The 19300-nt window shown below is 41.5% G+C and overlaps 1 protein-coding gene across 11 annotated transcripts in view; it reads left to right on the top strand.

Annotated features, from left to right (window-relative positions):
• PKHD1 (PKHD1 ciliary IPT domain containing fibrocystin/polyductin) overlaps nucleotides 1–19300 on the top strand; it is a 240212-nt gene that overhangs the window by 172894 nt on the left and 48018 nt on the right. The window contains exon 60 of one of the 11 annotated variants that reach the window (XM_042832738.1): nucleotides 15339–15400. The exons of 9 other annotated variants lie outside the window; for them this stretch is intronic. In XM_042832738.1, the coding sequence (XP_042688672.1) occupies nucleotides 15339–15388 (50 nt within the window). In that variant the 3' untranslated portion in view covers nucleotides 15389–15400. Of the gene's footprint in view, nucleotides 1–12160; nucleotides 12431–15338; nucleotides 15401–19300 lie in introns of those variants that run through there. One more of the 11 variants, XM_042832737.1, reaches the window with a different exon arrangement.

Here is a 19300-nt window from a genome sequence, read left to right as displayed (position 1 = left end):
CTTTTGAATATCATGCTGTAAAAGTTTAGAGCAAAATGTTTTCCAACAAAAACCCTTGAAATCATTTATAAGGAACTTTCACAGTATCGTTTTTCAAACTACCCAAAACATTTTAATGAGTTTAACATGAATTTGTAATTATTTAAATCTCTTTGAGCTGCCCTTCTTGGATGACAAAATGTTTTTCTCCTAGAACTCATCTTTATACCAAACTTCTTACAAAAGAGCTTGGGGCCAGTCCTGGAGCACTAGATGGTACCAGGAAATACCAGAACACAAGCTGTACAGCAGAATGAGCTATAAACATGAGTCTAGTAGAGCAGGGAAGGATAAATGAACAGTTCATCTCTTCAACTGGTTTCTGTGTCCAGGTGAAAACCCCTGCGACAGGAAGGAAAGTTGACAGTACCATTGTTCTGTAGTTAAATTTCTAGCCATTTGCTGGCTGTCTGCAGCATTTATATGGACTCTGGTATGAGTCTCTGCGATTTCTTTATGACATAATAGCCCAACATTTCCCAGGAGCATTGAAATTCATTGTGTCCCTCTTGTTCCTCTGCTGAGGAGCAGAGACTGGTACCGGGTTCGTCTGAGCCCATGATCACAGCCTCAAGCGCTGGTGAACTAAGGGAGATTGGCAGAAGTTGGTGGGTTGATACATCCTTAGCAAGGCCTCTCTTCATATCAGTACAGGATGACTGAGCTCCTGGTGAGGGCAAAGAGTCAAGGAAACACCTTGCTCAAGGAATTATCAATAAAGGTATCATATGGGAGTAAGAGGAGGTGAATGCAAAAGGGAAATGGTCTGCAGTATCTAGACTTGTAGAACAGTTTTACATCCAAGCGAACACCAAAGAATGCAACTTACCATCTTTAATCTCAGCAGATATTCATAGTTAGACTTTAGACTGTGAGGATTGCCCCTGTTTGTTACAGGGGGTTGGACCAGATGGTCTTTAAGGGTCCCTTCCAACTCAAACAATTCTATGATTCTATTCTATGATTCTGCAGTTCTAGATGTCAGGATAATCCAACACAAATGCAGATAAGCATCCCGGAAGGTGCTGGACTCCTCAGGATGGTTTTTTTTTTTTTTTTTTTTTTTGACTGTTGATATTCATACACAAACCCAAAAGTGAATCCATACAGTTCTTGTTCTCCTTTAGCAGGGCTTCACATTTAAACAGAAGAATAGCCTCTTTTTATGTCTTATGAAACCTTTAACTATAATTCAGCTTCCCAAATGACTTCCATGCTTGTTTCTTGAAAAGATGCAGAAAGGTCCTTGGATTTGCTAGAGAGCAGTTTCTTTGCATATTGTATTTTGTGGCTCTGTATGATAGAGGCCCTGTTCCAGTACCTTTTACTCAGCAGAGTAATTCTGTTGAGTACTAAAGGATTAGCAAGTTCAAGACTGCAGGATTTACCTATCATGCAACTTCTTCTTTCTGTTATTAGCACGTGCTCCTTGCATTTCCTGCAGATAATTGCACTTATTTTCTACTTTATACAAATAAAACATAGCAAAACTTTTAACTTCTCCAGATACAGTGGAGGAATCAGTGAAATTCCTGTTATAATACCCTCTGGGATAGGCATATATTTTGAAACTATTTTCCCGTGCACAGGGCAGAATTTGTGACTTGCCCAAGGTCAGTCACTGAATTCATGCATATCCTTCCAAAACTGACAGCCAGACTCTCAATCTCATAGCACCCACCCTGCTTAGGCAGGTTGAAGAGGCTTTCATTAACAAGAATCAGCAGGAAATATGTTTTATATTCTTTTTTTTTTTATTAAAAAGCTCTTTCAGAGCATGCTTTACTGAATACTTAAATTCTGACTTTGGTTTTAAGCAACAACAACAACAGAATCTCCAACTATTTTTTATTATTTAAATGTTGAAGAAATTTTGTATTGAAAAAAAAAAAAATGGAGTCAGCTTTAGTGGGAACCTATTTGTGCAAAGATTTCATCAGAAATAAGGTAAAATGTTTAAGTATAGATGTACACAGTCCTAAGCAAATTTAAGTAAGGATTTTAGTCTTCTGGTAATTTTTACTACTGAATAATATTCACAAATAGGAGAATTATCATTTTGCCATGCAGACTGCTGATGTAATTCAGGGTTAAAGCTGTCTGAAACTGTTGTCATGAATGAATATTTAACATTCCAAGGTGCGTGGTTAGCGATACCTGCTATGCGCAGTCATTTGTAGCACTTAAAGACATTTGAGAAGAGAATGCAGGTTTGGTAAATTTACAAGGAATGAAACAGCTGTGACATCAGCCTGAAACAATTAGTTTTTTCCATCCCTGTCCATCCCTGGAGGTGTTCAGGGCCAGGTTGGATGGGGCCCTGGGCAGCCTGGGCTGCTATGAAATGTGGAGGTTGGTGGCCTTGCATGTGGCAGGGGGTTGGAGCTTCATGATCCTTGGGTTCCCTTCTAACCCAACTATTCTATGCTTCTATGATTCTATGACAATTTCTACTTAAATTTCCTGAAAATACATTTCTGGTGAAGAATTCAGCGGGTCTCATTTGAGAAAGAACCTGAGAACAAAGTTGGGAGTTATTTTCAGTGGCCTTTGGAGAACAAGCTTTCAAGTAAGCAAGATGGGGATAGGTTACTTTTCTATCTTTATAAACTATGTGGTGGCTCATAAGGCACGAGGTGGTGAGCCTACTGAAATAAAGGATCAGCTCTTCTAAGTGGGGGCAGTGTTGTGAAGTGAAGAGTATCTTTGGGTAAAGAGGCCACTGGTTTGGAATGAAGTTTCAGAGTGCAACTGGATGCCATTGTGACACAATATCCTGACTGGAAGCTCTGGTAAGACAAAATACTCCTCTGTCTCCACAGCCAACTTCACAGCTGTGTAGTGTTGGAGATGCATCATAATTAATTTTTGGTACATTATGGAAGAACAAGCCAGGGCTGGAGGTCTGGAAAGAGCAAACTAGGCCAGGACTGGGACCTATGAGACCACGCAACATTTCCATTTTGAAATACTATGAATTCCTTTCACTTAAGCTCATCTGTGTCTCAGGCTCTAATAAGTCTTTAATAAGTTCCAATAAGTTCTAATAAGCTCTAATAAGTTTCTCTTTTCAGAGATGTCACTTCATTAACTCTGAAGTTAGGATGAGGTGAATGACACCATTCATTGCCTGCATGTTCAGTAGTGAGATCAGTATAGAGTGTATATATATATATATATGTACAACTATGTATACGTGCAAAATGCATAAACCTATCAAATATTATCTTCTTGTTTTATTAGAGAATGGCAAATGGCTTTTCTCATGAAGAATCCAAAGTACATTGGGTGAATTTGTCCATCTTGCACACTGATTGCAGTAAACAGAGTTCAACATTTTGTAGAAACTTAACTACTTGTTTCCTGAATTCTTCATGTACTTTGAAACTGACATTCACCAGTGTTCAGCTACGTAAAATGTCAAGTGTGTGTCTGTATGTGTGTCTGCATGCATTAGAAATGTTTAAATTCAGAAAAAAAGTGAATGTAAAATAGGCCTTTAGCTACAAGAGCTAACCTTGGCACTTGGCATATCAGTCCGTTTTGAGGAGGTGGTAGCTAATAGTCTATGACTACCATTGCAATCAAGAATTCCTCTGCTTCTCCTCTTAGCATTAATCTCTGAGGATAAAACATGAGGTTTGCCATTTTCAAAGCAATTTAGAGAAATGACACCATTATTAGAGGTTCTGAATTCTGGGAGAGCCCATTTATTTTCCTGCACACTAAAGAATAGCACAGTACCCCTGAAATACCACATCACCTTCATTTAAGAATCTAGTTATAGAGTTGATATCAACCTCCCTACCCTTCTGTACAGAAATGTTGCATACAAACTGTGCATAAGCATTTTTATCACTGACATGATAAGGCTAGTGTTTCAGGGTGTTTGTTCCTAAGAAGTGATTTATAAACCATTGGTAGCCCATGAAAGCCGAGTAACTGATGCACACATCACCCACTGATTAATTTAGGAGCCTGTCAGTTAAGGTTGACAAGAATCATTAGGCATCTGGAAAACAGAAGCCATAAGGAATGGTTGAAAGAGTTGAGTGGTTCATTTGAGAGAAGAAGAGATGAATGAGACATTTAAGAACTGCCTTCAAATATATGGGAGAGTGCTGCAGAGGCGAGAGGAATAAATTGCTCTCTTAATCTCTGGTATCAGAAGTAATGGGCTGAAATTTCAGCAAAGATCATTTCAGATGCTGGGAGTAAATGTCCTAAAAAAGCAAAAATCTGGTGTAACTTCCCTGAATGAGTTGTGGAATTTCTGTCAGTGAAGGTTATACAAACATCTTTAGATGATCCAAGGAGAGCTCGTATCTTCCTCTGGAGGGAGGATGCATCAGATGACTCCAGAAGGTCTATATTCAGGAATTACTCATGATTTAAAGCTCAAGGAGTGAAGGCTCAGATTGGATGTCAGGGGGAAGTTCTTTGCTATGAGAGTGGTGAGGTGCTGGAACAGCTGCCCAGAGAGGCTGTGATGCCCCGTCCATCCCTGGAGGTGTTCAAGGCCAGGTTGGATGGGGCCCTGGGCAGCCTGGGCTGCTGTGAAATGTGGAGGTTGGTGGCCCTGCATGGCACAGGGGGGTTGGAGCTTCATGATCCTTGAGGTCCCTTCCAACCCAACCATTCTGTGATTCTGTGATGTTCAGTGGTCTGCATGAACCTTTGCAATCTGACAGTGATTTATTTGTATAACGACCAAGGTGTTGTTGTGGTAAGATCTGGTAATTAGAATTTTCTAAATACTGCTGATGAACATTCAGAGTGACTACTTAGGGAGGTAATTAGTGCAGAGAGATTCTCTCTGAACCCAAGTGCTTGGTTCCTCTCAGCCAAGCTTGCTTTTCTTGTAGGATAAGAATGCTCTTGAAGGGCTCTGAAATATGTGAGTGTAGAGGTTAGGTCCATGGAAAATAGTGTAGTAGAATGGAGGGGCGTTGAAAGCATCCAGATCTCTGAGGTTCCTCTCAAAGCTCGGGCACTCAGACGTTATGGAGTCATAGAGTTGGAAGGGGCCCTCAGTGATACCAGGGACAGAGCTGGGGGCAGCTGCCTACACCATACAGCCTTTCTAGGCTCGATGGCTGTTAGCTTTCAGGAGACCACATGCCTGCGTTTATGCAATTAAAAAAGAAATGTGCATCGCATCCTGCAAGTACAACTAGGTTCTTTCCCTTATATCTCAGAGGCGTATCTCTAATCCAGCCAAACTGCTGAGTGTTAGCTTGCAGAGCTTTACAAGGGAAGCAATGCATTTTGCAACAATTAATTTTGCAGAGGAAGCAGCCTGTTTAAAGACGCCTGCAGCACTCACTAAAATATGTGTTGTTTTTCAAGGCCACCAGACACACAGTTGGCTAGGTTGGCTAATAAACAAAACAACAATGCAAAAACGCGGCCTCGTGGGGTTTGCAGGGAGAAAGGATGAGAAATAAAATGAATAATGCTTACCTGCTAGGGGTGGGTGAAGACTATAATTGTTTAGCCCCCAGCAGATCCCTGCAAGGGTTAAAAATGACAAAGATATTAGTTGGTGACTGCTAAAATTGTTGGTTTGAAGCTCTGGGCAAAACACAGACTGTTATTTACCGGACTTGGTCGATTTACTTCTTAATGCAATAATGACCTGTGAAATGAAACGTGAGCTAGACAATTGTTCCTCATTGTTTCCAGTAAAACATCCTTTCATACCCCATTAAACCACCATTAATTCCATATGAAAGAGAAGCAGGCACAAACACCAAGAGGGATCTCTCTCTTTTCCTCTTTTCCCCTCTTCCTGTGCCTAATCAAGGCCTGTGGATAGCAAAACAGCTTTCTTATCAATTTTAGAAGGCATTGGACAGGCCACAGGGGTGATATTTTTGAAAGAACACCACAGACATTTTCTAGATTGGCACCCAGTGGATCACCAGCTCAAGTTTAGGAGAAGAGCACATCTGATAGCATGGCAAATGCATTGATGCCAGTGCATCCTTTTTTTTCTCTTTTTATATTGTCTTCCATTAAGCATGAGATTTTTGTCATCGCACACTGTATGTGTGTGCATGCACCTTTTCACACTCTTTAATTTTTAACTCACTTTCAACTTCAGTCAGAAGCAGATATGGATAAGTTCTCAAATTTACAGGTCTTTTAAAAATAGAGTCTGGGAAGAGAAATCCTATCAAGATACCTCTGTCCAAGAAAGGGGGTAAGTTGGATCCCTTCTGTATGCCAAGAATATTCTCTGAAAGCAACTCCATTTTTTTGTCCCAACACAAACTAAAGAAGGGAAATCTGCACATTGGTTAGACATGGCCATCCAGGCACAGCTCTGTAATCAGGTGCAGGACCCTCTTTGCATGAAACTGGTTTCTTTAACCCTAACTCCTCTCTGCTGTAGCAGACTACGAAGACAGGCTGAGGGAGCTGAGCTTGTTCAGCATGGAGAAGAGAAGGCTGCAGGGTGACCTCATTGCAGCCTTTCAGTACCTAAAGGGAGCCTACAAACAGGAGGTGAGTCCACTCTTAGAGAGGGTTGATAATAGCAGGACAAGGGGAAATGGTTTGAAGTTGAGGGAGGGAAGATTGAAGTTGGATGTCAGAGGGGAGTTCTTTCCTATGAGAGCAGTGAGGTGCTGGAACAGCTGCCCAGAGAGGCTGTGATGCCCCATCCATCCCTGGAGGTGTTCAAGGCCAGGTTGGATGGGGCCCTGGGCAGCCTGGGCTGCTATGAAATGTGGAGATTGGTCGCCCTGCATGTGGTGGGGGGTTTGAGCTTCATGATCCTTGAGGTCCCTTCCAACCCAAATCATTCTATGATTCTGTGATTCTATGGTACTGTTGAGTGACTACCAACAAATGGCAAAAGAAAAATGGAACATATAAGATGGTCAGATATTATTTCCACCAAAATAATTTTGGTTTTCCTCTTCTGTCTCTCTGTGTTTTTTTGTTTTTTTTTTTTGTTTTGTTTTTTTTTTTGTTTTGTTTTGTTTTGTATTGCTTTGTTTTGTTTTCCCCCCAGGGCAATGAGTCTATGACTGAGTTTAGTCAAAATCCAGTTTCAGTTGTGCTTTCCCCCCACTCTTCTTGTTTTTTTGTTTTTTAATTCAACAGTAATGCAGAATGCAACTTCCCAAGTGAGTTTTCACTCAGCTCTTCTCAGTGTGAACAGCACAATGCAGTTGTATTTCAAGTTTCCCTCAACTATATTTACATAAATCTGGTTGACCCCTGCTCTTGTCTGGAGTTATAAAATTGGGATTATGATATTTTCCTCTCAAGCATGAGATGCTACCAGACCGAAAATATTTTGGACAGTGAGGAATTATTTGATTTGTGATCCTCAGTAAAAGAGACACTTTGATGGGTACAGTCTTGGAAATCTTCGGTCTGTTAGCAGGAAGTGTGGCCAAATTTTCATTGGAAGCAATTCCAGTTTCCAATTGCCTGTATCTTTTGGTGTGTCTGATCTGTTAATTTCTTGATCTTTTGTACTCAGGAAAAAATTCCCTCTGAGGTTAGAGGAGAATTTTACCTTAGCAGGGTTTTCAGGATTGAGTAACTGGGTGGGTGCCAAGTCTACTCCTTACTTCTGCAAAGGACAGGATGCTGTACGTAACCTGCAGACCTCACTTGAGTGGGATGTTGTGGTGCAGATGTTTTCATAGAATCATGACCTAGAATCATAGAGTTATAGAATAGTAGAATGGCCTGGGTTGCAAAGGCCCACAATGCTCATCCAGTTCCAACCCCCTGCTGTGTGCAGGTCACCAACCAGCAGCCCAGGCTGCCCAGAGCCACATCCAGCCTGGCCTTGAATGCCTGCAGGGATGGGGCATCCACAGCCTCCTTGGGCAACCTGTTCCAGTGCCTCACCACCCTCTGGGGGAAAAACTTCCTCCTAATATCCAACCTAAACCTCCCCTGTCTCAGTTTAAAACCATTCCCCCTTGTCCCATCACTAACCACTAACCACTGCGTGCTGCACAAATGCAAGAGGGAGATGTAGGGGCAGAAGTGGGGCAGCCCTGATGAAGCCCAGGATCTGACACAAGGAAGTTAATACCTGCTGGCATGAAGTCTGTTATGGTAAACAAGGACTGCCATCCTGAACTCCTTTCCTGTTCTTCTTTTTCCTTCCATCTGACCCATCCAAAACCCCCAGCCTCACCACAGTTTTCTGCCTCCACAAATGTCTGATAGAACCCCCAAACTCCTCCCGTCTCCAATCCAAAACTGGCAATTTATTTCATCCTTTCTGCTACGTTTTTCCACGTTGTCCATAAATCAGGATATAAAAGTAAATTAATGCCAAACCTCTTACTCCACAGCCTTCCCAACTATTCACCAAACTCTCTCCTTCCTGCCTCAGAGCATCACCTGAAGCCCTGATCCTGGCATGCAATCAGTTCCTTGGCAGGCTCTGCCTACCTTCAGGGAGGTTACAGTGGCTCACTGAATCGCTGGCTTTTATCCAAGCATACCACTCCATTTCTTGCAAACCAGTTTGACAGTTTTGTAACATGTTCCAGTCTCATCCCCGTTTTTTGGTTGCTTCTACTTTTGTATTTTATTCTGATTTTTTGTTCTATTTATATATGTATATATATATATATATAAAAATACTGCATTCTTTTACTTGCTACACTTGATGCCTTTCTCTTCCCATGCTAGATTTATGCCCGGGGTCAGATTTTGACTGTAAGTCTGATCAGAAATAGTTCAGCTGCAAAAGAAAAAAAAAAAAACAAAACCACGAAATGGAGCTCTTTTTAGTGTATGTTAGAAAGCAAATCTTTAAACTCTCAAACCTATGGGGTTGCAGTAAAGGCTTGAAGGTCAGCAGGGAAACAACTCTGAGGTCAGTGAAATGCATTCTGTTAGCGGTGCTTGTGAAAAAAATCTGTTCAGGGCTATCTGTGAAAATAACATTTCAGTCTCTGTTGCGTTTTTTGAAGCACAGACATCAATGCTTTGCTCTTTTCAACCTTCTCCAAAATACCTGAGCTTTAAAATCCCACGTTGTAGTTTCCTTGCACTGCATCTGCTAATCAGTGAAGGAATTCTGGGCACTTCATAACACTTGTTGCTGCCCATGGCACTGTGTCCCTGGAAAACACGTGTTACGCCCTACCTGTACGAGATGGGTTAGGAGCCAAGATTACACAGACATCTCTCATGGAACAGAGGAGAGACCTTGAATTTTAGCCATCAACAAGTAGGCATCAACTGGGGACACACTGGTTAGGATTTCATGCATCAGCCTGATCTGCAAAGCATTCACCAGCTTCCTCTGTAGAGCACTAAGGTGTTTTTTATTCATTGCCTCTACATTTCTCACTGATGGCGTGCAGAATTCAGTCTTGGTTGCAGAAAAATCGATCCTCGTGGAAGGATTCAAGCATAATTCTGAGAAGAGTTGGAGAATAAGAAGTGCAAAGTCCCTTGCTGCTCACATGAAGAGCAATAGCCTGGGAAAGCAAATCCCTTTATTCCATTCCCCTGTAACTCTTCTAGATAGTGGTATCCTGAATCAAAGAGAATCACGACTGCGTGGTTGTGCGTATAAACACACACACACAGTCACTGTCCTCACAACAGTGCTTGGAAGCATTTCATCATTTTTTCCCTCTTATCTTCCAAATATTAGCATTTAATGAAATACACATTTACTTCATTTATTTTGAACCTACTCCAAGGCCAGCAAATACCAGAACCTCAAATGTTATGACAGGATAGATTCTTTATTGGTTTGTTTTCTTTTCATTCTTTCTGTTTGCACTGTGATTTTTATTTTTTTTTTTTAAAGATTATAGACCCTTATGTTCTAACTCAGGGATCCTGGCTTCCAACTGAGGTAGACAAATATGTCCAGAAAATGTCCTTGTGACCTATCCAATGCAGACAGCTGTTCAGCAAACAGGAAATTGAGGAAGTCAGGTTCATCTGAGACACAGGATTTCCTTCATGGATGTTTCAGATGAAACATCTTTAATTTCTCAGTGCTGTGAAGGAACCAGGAGTAAAGCAGGGAGACTTGCTTTGTGCCTAGAAGACAGTGATAAGAAAGCACAACCGAATGACATTTTCTTTCCTGGGCATCACTGCAGGTTGGCCATGTTGCCATAACCTCTTCCAAAGTCTTCTGCTGACTCTGGCCCAGTCTGAGAGGACTGCCAGCCCTCTCAGCCAGCCCTGAACCAGAAGCTGTGTCACGTAGCCACAGAAGGGCAGAAATCCCTAGGTTGGGCACAGCTCCCTGCTAACGTGCTTACACAGCTTCCTTTTCAATATGGGCATAGTTTTCCAGATTGAATTCTGAACAGAATGATCTCGGGTTTATTTGTAAAGGGCAGTGAAAGTGTTTTCCTAATTCGAAACATGCCATGCTACGGGTTTTATTGTGGGCAGACTTTATCATGGTAGCCAGCAGGTTCAACTATCTGCATGTGAGCAGTGATGTAACGAGAGTGAGAGTGACAGGGAAATGTGGACTGGTGCTACAGAATGGTGCAGCAGGTGTGACTTCATTGCTGAACTCTGCTAAAATCTGTGACAGAAAAAAAAACCATCAACATTTGATTATCCTGTGAAATAAGGTTACTCCTTTTCCTCCTCTCATCGCTTTGTCATGGCTCTTGACATTCCAGTGTTGGGGATGACAGATGTGTCAATGTATCATCTGCTATGATCTGATTCCAAACTCGTTTTGGTCTCCTATGAAACGCTGGAGAAAATTACACACCAGGAACAGTGTCCATATGGCATTACTAAAGCAGGCAGACACACTTAGATGTTTGCCTGCTTGACCTTAGCTTGCCTTGCTCCCCTGTTTGTGCTGCTAGGTTGTGGTACAGTCTTGCATTATGTGATCACAGTAACACTGTGCAGTCCAAAATGGGATTGGTCTGAAGATGGCTCAGTGCTTTGTAGCACCACATGTTTGTATGCAAAAGCTGTGCCTTAACTCCTGGAGAAACTGGAACATGTGGGATGAATAAGGACGAGGGGAGAAGAAAGCAGGATCTTGCAGCACTGATGGTTTCTTAAAGCCATCTGAATAACAGAGCGGCTCTATACAAATCTCTTAAATGAAAACATTTGCCCATGACCTTACTTGTGTCCCCATAGCATTTTACCTCTTGTTCGTGTCCCCATAGCGTTTTTACCTCCTGTTTATGTCCTCATAGCATTTTACCTCTTGTCTTGATCCAGCTATGCCTGAGTGTGGTGCTGGAGAATGCTCATTGTCAGGGTTCAGAGATGCTCTGGGATAAGCACTAATGGTTGGCATGCATGAGATGACATTCAGGTACTATTTGCTTTAGAATCATAGAATCACCAAGGCTGGAAAAACCTCCAAGACCATCCTGTCCAACTGCTACCAACATTTCCCCACTAAACCACATCCTTTAGTACCGCATCCAAATGTTTCTTGAACACCTCCAGTGATTCCACCACCTCCCTCAGCAGCCCACTTGGTTGTTGGATGACATGCAGAGACAAAACCACTGAATGCAGAAGCCATCCATCTCAGCTGATGCAGAAATACACCCAGGGCAGGACTCAGTAGGTCCTGTTAATTACTAAAACTGCAAATGTAGATGAAGCTTGAACCGAAAGCTTTCTACAACCAAAACCAACTTTTCACAAGATAATGACTTGGGCCAAAATATGCAAAATAATCATTTCTAAAACACATCTTTGGTATAGATGTCATCATTGTACCAAGTTCAAAGCACTTGCCATTGATACAGTGAGTACCTTGGGGTAATCAGGGCATGTGATGTGACTATTAATGTAACTATTAATTAAAATAATTAGTTGAAAAGAACACGTGAAGTTCCTAATATGTTTCTGTAGAAATAGATCACTGCCTTAAGAAAACACTCAATTCACTGACACTATATTTCAGAAACTTTGAAAAATAATCATTTGCATCTTAGGTAACTACATTAAATATTCAGTCTAAGATCATACCAGGAACATAGGTATTAACTCACCATAAATTATTACACCCTTACTCTGTAAGGGGTGGTCATGGAGTTTGATATTGGCACCACTTAGGATTTTGTTGTTTGTTTGCTTGTTTTGAAGTTGTATTTGCTGCTCTTTTTTACAGTTCTGGTTAGCTGCAAACTAATCTCGGCTTCAAGAGTCTCTGTTTTCTGGTTGCCTGGATAAGGCAAGTTGAATCAAAACTTTGGCATAGATCTTACTTGAGAGATTGACAGAGCGTTCAGCTTTTGGGTTGGACAAACTGATTGGCCAAAGTTTAAAACCATCAGTTATGCAATAAAACAGTATGGAGTTAATTAAAGGAAGCTGATTATTTTCAGTCCAGCTCTGTTCCTGAAATGTCCTCCTGCTCACTAATAAATTCTGTTCCTCTGGTGCTTTCTCTGAAATTAATAAACACTTTGCAAGACTAGAGTGAGTCTGCCTCATTGTTTTCTTCCTGTGCTCATTAGGATGCAACAGGTCCTGGACTGAAAATTAAGTTTTGTCCCTATAAGATCCATACTGCAAGCACACTTTTTCTTCCCCTGATGAGGTTGATAGGAGATTGTAGCATTAGTCTGATTCATGGTTGTGTCAAAAATAAATGAATATAAAAGAAGTAGATGGTTCAGTTCCACTGGGTGTTCAGTTGTAAAAGTTACTCAGTAAAAATAAGATACCCAAAGCTGGAGAGAATCCTTGGCTGTTCTGGCTCCTCTCATACTGATCTGCTGTGATTTGTGACCAATGACTTAAACTTTCTGTCTGCTTCCAACTCTGAGGAATGGGCACAATAAACACATACCTCATGTTAGAGCTGGGCCAGGCTGTAACATCTCCAGTCTCTGTCCATTAGGAGTTGGGCATAGCTGCCTTTTTATCATTGCTGGAGAGTTAAGCAATATAGCAACAGCAGGACCTGTCAGGAATGGGAATGTGTCCAGAATAAGAGCGAAGCTCAGTGGAAGTCAATGACCAGACATTACTGAAGTCGTTCCTTGTACCTCAGAAAGAGGAACGCTGCGTACACATCTGACTCTGTATGCCTGTAGAGCATGCAGGAAAGAATCCAAAACTGGTCAGGGCTCATGGGCTGCCCCTTTGTGTAGGTGCAGTGCTGCCCAGCACGTTATCGTGGAAGCAGTAGACCAGTCCCACAAACCAGCTTGAAAATCAGGGTCTGGGTTTATTGTGTTCCTGATGTCTTGCTGAAGGGAGTGGTTGCTTTGGGAAGAAGAATATTCAGAACACAGCATCACAGCATTTGAAGACTGACTCTATTCTCACAGCCACATCTTCCAAACCAACCATTCAGAACAGTTTGCCCTCCAACTAGATCCAGTCCCTGAGCTGCTGGCTGGCATATCGTGTCTTCTCCCCTCTTTCAGCCACTCTAACCTCCAGTGACAAAGCATCTCAAAACTTAATTTTGTGATTGACAACTTCTGGGCATAGATTAGGAATTATTATTTATAGCAAACAACGGCCCCCACGCAATGAGAGACTCAACAAGCCACTCTTGTTCTCTGACACAATTGGATGGATGGAACAATTTGGGGTGTTTGCAGAGGTTTTTTTCAACTTCTCTTTCTTGAAAGGGCGAAGACTATGGGGCCTGATTAGTAGAAGGCAGTATACAAGCTAACTTGTTTACTTTGACTGATTTTACTTGCAGACAATGTTTCCCAAAGAAGCCCTTTGTAGCTAATAACTCTTCATTGCAACCCTGAAGGGCTCACGAGTTATGGGATGCTGGATTATGGAAGAGGGTGGGTGGGAAAAGTCAATAATAATACCAATAAAAAAGTCATCTTTCTGATCAAAGCAGAAAATGCTTGAATAAAGATTATATTAAAAAAGAAAAATGTAGAGGTCTAGTTAAAACCTTTGGGTTACTGTCCAGTTATGTGGATTTTCCCTCTAGTGCTTATTCTGGCATTCGTTAAACCCTGATAAGTTACATAGGAACACTTGAAAGAATGATTAGAAATGCTATGTGTGAATAATAGAATGGCTTAAAGGGAAATGGAAATTCTTAAAGGAAAATGCATGCTGACATGGAAAGTGAACTTGTGTAATTTTCTCATTGTCCATGGTTATTCTCTTTATTCCTCTTTATTTTTTTTTATTTTATTATATTTTTTTTTGTAGGTGTTGAATTTGTATGCTTTTACTTTCACAGTTTGGGGGCCCCTAGGAGATAATATTGCCTTTCTCTAAACTCCAGTGGGAGGCAGATGTGTTGAAGGTCCTTTGGAAAGCAAGCTTTCTTTATTCAGGTGCCTTTCTTTGAGAGGGTTCGACCAAGGTTAGGAGAAAAAAAAAAAAAAAAAGCCAAACAAGCAAAAAGAGAAAAAGAAAAACCAACCCCAAAGCAACTCCGACCCCTCCTCGAAGTTGTCCATGTGGCTCAATGGAAGAAGCATGTCTTGGCTTTGTCTGTGCCCCAGTGTGCAGTGATGCAGTGAACATGGAGACATGGGTCTTGTTGGCTGCTTTGTGACTCTAGCACAGCACAACCTGTTCACTGGGACTCACTGCCAGGCAAAGTGCAGCTGCTTTGTGATCCTCTAGAAGTGAAGTCAGGGGGTGGGAAGCCTCTAGAAGTGAAGTCTTGGATCTTCTAGTGACAGAGTGCATGACTGCTGGGTAATGAAAGATGCATCCAAATCTTAAAGAACTTTGCTAACAGCTGAACGCCAGGCACCGGGTTCCATCTACAACTGCAGAAATTTCAGTCTCTGATTTGGAGTGCCCTATTAAAGGTTGGCTGTTTCCTTTCCAGCACAGTCTTGATATGGGAAGAGGTATAACCCTAACTTGCCCACAGGAATGATGAAGGAATGCTTTATGTTGCAGGAAACAATGCAGCCAGCACCTTTATAAGGCTTTATGCTTGAATAAGGGCTTATTTCTTACTTTCTTCGTGTTTCTTTGTAAACAGACAAAGTATAGTGCATGGAATGTCAAGCACTACTAGAAGGTTAAATCAGAATTAACTTGCTGCCATAGGAACACGTCACATTCCTTTTCTTTGCTCTTCATGTTACAGAAATAATACATTAGCACTGCAAAGTCTTGGGCGGAGGGGAACAGAGCTGATCCTGTGTCTGTGTTATGAAGTTAAGCTCTAAAAGCCCTAATCCAAACTTCAGGATAATAAGATGTGAGAGGCTTTTCTCAGGTCCAATGCTGATAACGTTGGCATGTCTTTCCCTCCCCACGTTATCCAGTGGAATAGAAGAAGTTCTGTGCTCTGTGGTTCTATAAATGCTTCTTTCCTTGAATTTTCTTTTCAGTTGTGCAGTCAAAAAAGGCTGTAATTCAGGATGAAATGCTGCACCTCTGAACTCAATGTCTGTACTGACAACGCTCTCCAAAAGCATGCAGTAATTTAGGTCTTTGCTCCCAGGTCCATGCACAGCAGTGAAAAAGTACCTGCAGTCACTCCAGGTGTGCCTTGCCATGCGTGGAGATGGTTATCATACTGGTCAAGCTTTCAGACAGGTTGAGGCTCAAAGCATCCCATTTACACTGCAAGCTGTTCTTCCAGGAGCCAGTAATTGCCAATGTATTGTTGCTGTGGGCTGTGGGTCGGATCCTGAGGGACACTTTGTGGTGAAGTCAGGAGAAGCCCTATGGAGTATCCAGAATGTCATGCTTAGGGTTGAACTTCCTTGTTGTTCAAGGAGAGATTCAAGTTCTATTTGGAAGATTCATCCTGCCTAATTGAAATCATTCATCTCCCCTTAAAATTGTTGTCCAAGTCAGGTAGATTCCTCCTGGAAGATTTTGATTACTCTCAATAGAAGGAGCCAAATTCTTACTTAGATGCTCATGTGTAAACATTGAAACAAATAGGTTAGGTGAGAAAAAAACAGACCAAGATTTCTTTCAGAAGTGAAAATGGAGGCTGTTTCCCACTTGGTCCATAGAGATAATCTCTAAGCTGATTTTGTATGAGTCCATCGTAATTTAGTTGATGAAAATACAGCAATGCAAAACCACAGACTTCTAGGGATGGCAATAGAGGGTGAGGTTGTTTTTTTTATTCACATCTGGAAGAGACATCCCTTTCTGCCTGAAATTTCCTGCCAGCAGAAAACTGTAATTGAAAGCCAGATCCACTGTATTGGGGGCCTCTGATATGGATAATTCAGCAGTGGTTCTTATTTTTGCCTCAGTCATCGTGTCCCTTATGTTTGATCTTCACTGTCAATGCCAAGAGTTGTTTAGCTTTAGTTTTTCTTTGTTTTTTGAATCTTCTGAGATAAAATTTCAGTTTTTTTCCATTTATATACAGAAATGTCCATCTGTTTTGATTTCACATGAAAACTTGTTTTTTCATTTTTTGTGTTTATAGGAGCTTCTTCATCTTTCCTTATTTCTCTCCTTTTTAGTGGGAGGTAATAGTAAAAGGAATGCAAAGTTAACGGGCCTACTTGAAATTTGAAGAAGAAAAAAAAAGCCAACAAACTCAACAAATTTTAAAGTATTTATTCTGTTAAAGATCTGAAAATTGAATGTGAATGTGAAATTTTTAAGTTTTCCAAACTGGATTCTGTGATTGTGACTGCTGAGGAACAGTCACTTCCTGTGTTTTTTTCTTCTGTAAGTGACTGACTTTGATGTTGAAATTGAAAGTTCTTAAGGAATTTTATCCTTCAGTGTGAGAACATGAAGATGGAGAATGCCTTGCTGTTGTAAGACATTTCTAGGGCATCTTTTCTGACCACTTTAAGTGAAGATGGTGAGTTAGAAAATTGCTAGCGTACATGAAGGCATGGGTAGAAGCGATGAGAACTTGTTTTCACATGGCATCCTGCAAAAAGTTTATTTTTCAAATTAAAAAAAAAAAAGAAAAATGCCACAACTCACCCATTTTAAGATAGCAGGCTCATAATATAAAATAAAAATGTCCGTGGTTCTGAGGGACCGACATGCCAGCTTATTACACGCCTTATATTCATGACCTACATAAGCTCTTGACCCTGGCGTTGTCCTTACTTCTCTTTTAAAATTTTGTGTTGTGTTAGAATCCAAATATGACTGCACCCCAACATGAGATAACTTCTCATCCTCAGAAGCCCTTGTTTTCAATTAATTCCCAGCCACACAGAGACCAGGAGGCATGTTATCACTTTTGACCCAGGGAACCTTGCTGAAGATCTTTATTTTGCTCACCCAGTATCACTTCATTATTACCAGTTTGTACTGAGGCTGTTGATGCAGGTTCCCTCCCATCACTGAGGCAGGTTAGTTCAATGGCAGTGTTTAAGTATGTTGGCTGTTGCACCAATTCATTGTGTTGACTGGTAGGAACCACCATCATATTTTTTGTAAAACTCGAGCAGCATTAATTCTAAACTCTATTTTGTAGACTGATGTCATTCTTGGTTTTCTATGTAAATTGTTACCTAAACTGGCACGATTTGGGCATATTAACTGAATATACATGTAGCATATCATGTGTTTGTGTGTACACATATACATTCACCATGCAGTGTAACAGATATTAGACAGATAAGAGGATTCAGCTTACATTGGTGTACAGATCCCTGATGCAGTGAGGCCATCTCTTTCTTTTCTCCTGCTGACTCAATCCCTTTGGTCACCATCACCCTGCAAGCCACTGATCTAAAAAACAAGGACTGGCGGTGACAAAGCATCAGTGGGAGGCTAAAATCCGTGTGGCATATGACATAGAGAAAAGGTCACGTTGCCCTGCATCAGCCCTCTCTTAAGTCAAGTTAATTAATGGCTCTTTTTTTTTTCTAATTCAACTGGATGGGCCTCCAGGCAAAGTGCTATTTGTAACAGCACCACATCCTGGAGTCACCCAGCCTGATGATGGCTATGCCCCTTCATGTCCCTGTTTCCAAGCCAGGAAGCATCAGCTCAGCCCCCCGCTCACTTTGCAGGTATGTATATTGCTCCCAAGTCATGTGGCAATCCTGATCTAGTCGTCTCTCCTTCAGAAATCCAAACCCTAACATATACACCATGGAGAAAAGCAGATAGGAAACATGGAGGAAGACTCAGTGAGAAGCCACAATAACTTCAGACTGCTGAACTTCAGGCTCCCTGTCACCTCTGTGGTGGAGAGATGTCCTCCTCTAGCACATATCAACTGGGGAGTCCCTCTGCATGCAGCATCTTGATGAGCATGTGGATGGGAGAGCTGCCTATGCATGATGTGCTGGGGAAAGCCCTTAATCGGCAGCGTCATGCAGCATGGCATTTCCCATAAACACATGAGGTTGTAACCTCACTGATCTCAAATACTAAGGCTCCTGTTGAAGAGCAGAGCTAGGTCCAGCATCATCACCCAGAGAGACACTGTCTGAATAGAGAAAGGAGATAACATTTGGAAGTGTCATGATTTTATAGTTGATGACTGGTATTCCACATCACGATAGGTTGGAGTTGTTCCTTGCCTTGCTATTTCAGTAAGCAGCCTCAAATTGTTTTTCCCTGCTTAAAATAATTTTCTAGCGGAAGAAAACACCAGCATGAACCCTGTAAACTGCAGCAAACGTGCAACAGATTAAGAAGACACAGCTGTGAAAAAAAATCAGCAACCTCCAACAGTGCTTGGAGAAGGCCAGATATTTCCATCAGTGTCCATCATCTCTGTGTAAGCAGTTCTGTAAGGGGACTAGAATTTATAATGGCTGCAAGTTTCCATGCTCAGTTCATTCAGTTTGAGGCACTTCTCTAACTGACATGCCCTGTTCCTTCTGGTAGATTTTCCAGGTAAATCTACAGCCCCTGGCATGCTTTTGTCCTGAGCCAATTAACAATCTCCCACATGAGTCTTGGGTGCAATATGGAACATAATGTATGCCAAGGGATGTTCCTAATTGGAATGTTGGATGAATCCATCCTGTTCTGAAAGATGAGAGACGTTGATAGATGAATGCAGCCAGGCCATGTCAGTTGGCTTTGGTGTCTGGGAATACTCCTGAGCACATTTAATTTACTAGTGAAGATGTAGCCAGAATGTCTCTTCAGGATCATCCATTACTTATGTATCTGTGTTGAATTTGAAGTTTTAGTACCACACTGATTGTATCCTACTGCCTCTGGTTTCAAAGCTCTTTTTTTTCTTTTCTTTTATCTCATAGCTAGATTTGAGACATGATCTGTTGTCCTTATAAATCTGTGCTGCATTGACTTACTCATTTTTGAAAGATGCTCAGATTCCAAGAGTTGCTTCCCTTCCCTTCCCTTCCCTTCCCTTCCCTTCCCTTCCCTTCCC

Source organism: Centrocercus urophasianus, unplaced genomic scaffold, assembly GCF_019232065.1.
Source record: "Centrocercus urophasianus isolate 14NV4802_14NV808 unplaced genomic scaffold, USGS_Curo_1.0 seq_39, whole genome shotgun sequence".
Taxonomy (NCBI): Eukaryota; Metazoa; Chordata; class Aves; order Galliformes; family Phasianidae; genus Centrocercus; species Centrocercus urophasianus.
Note: the sequence above shows the minus strand (reverse complement) of the source record. Positions and strands in the feature narration are given on the sequence as shown.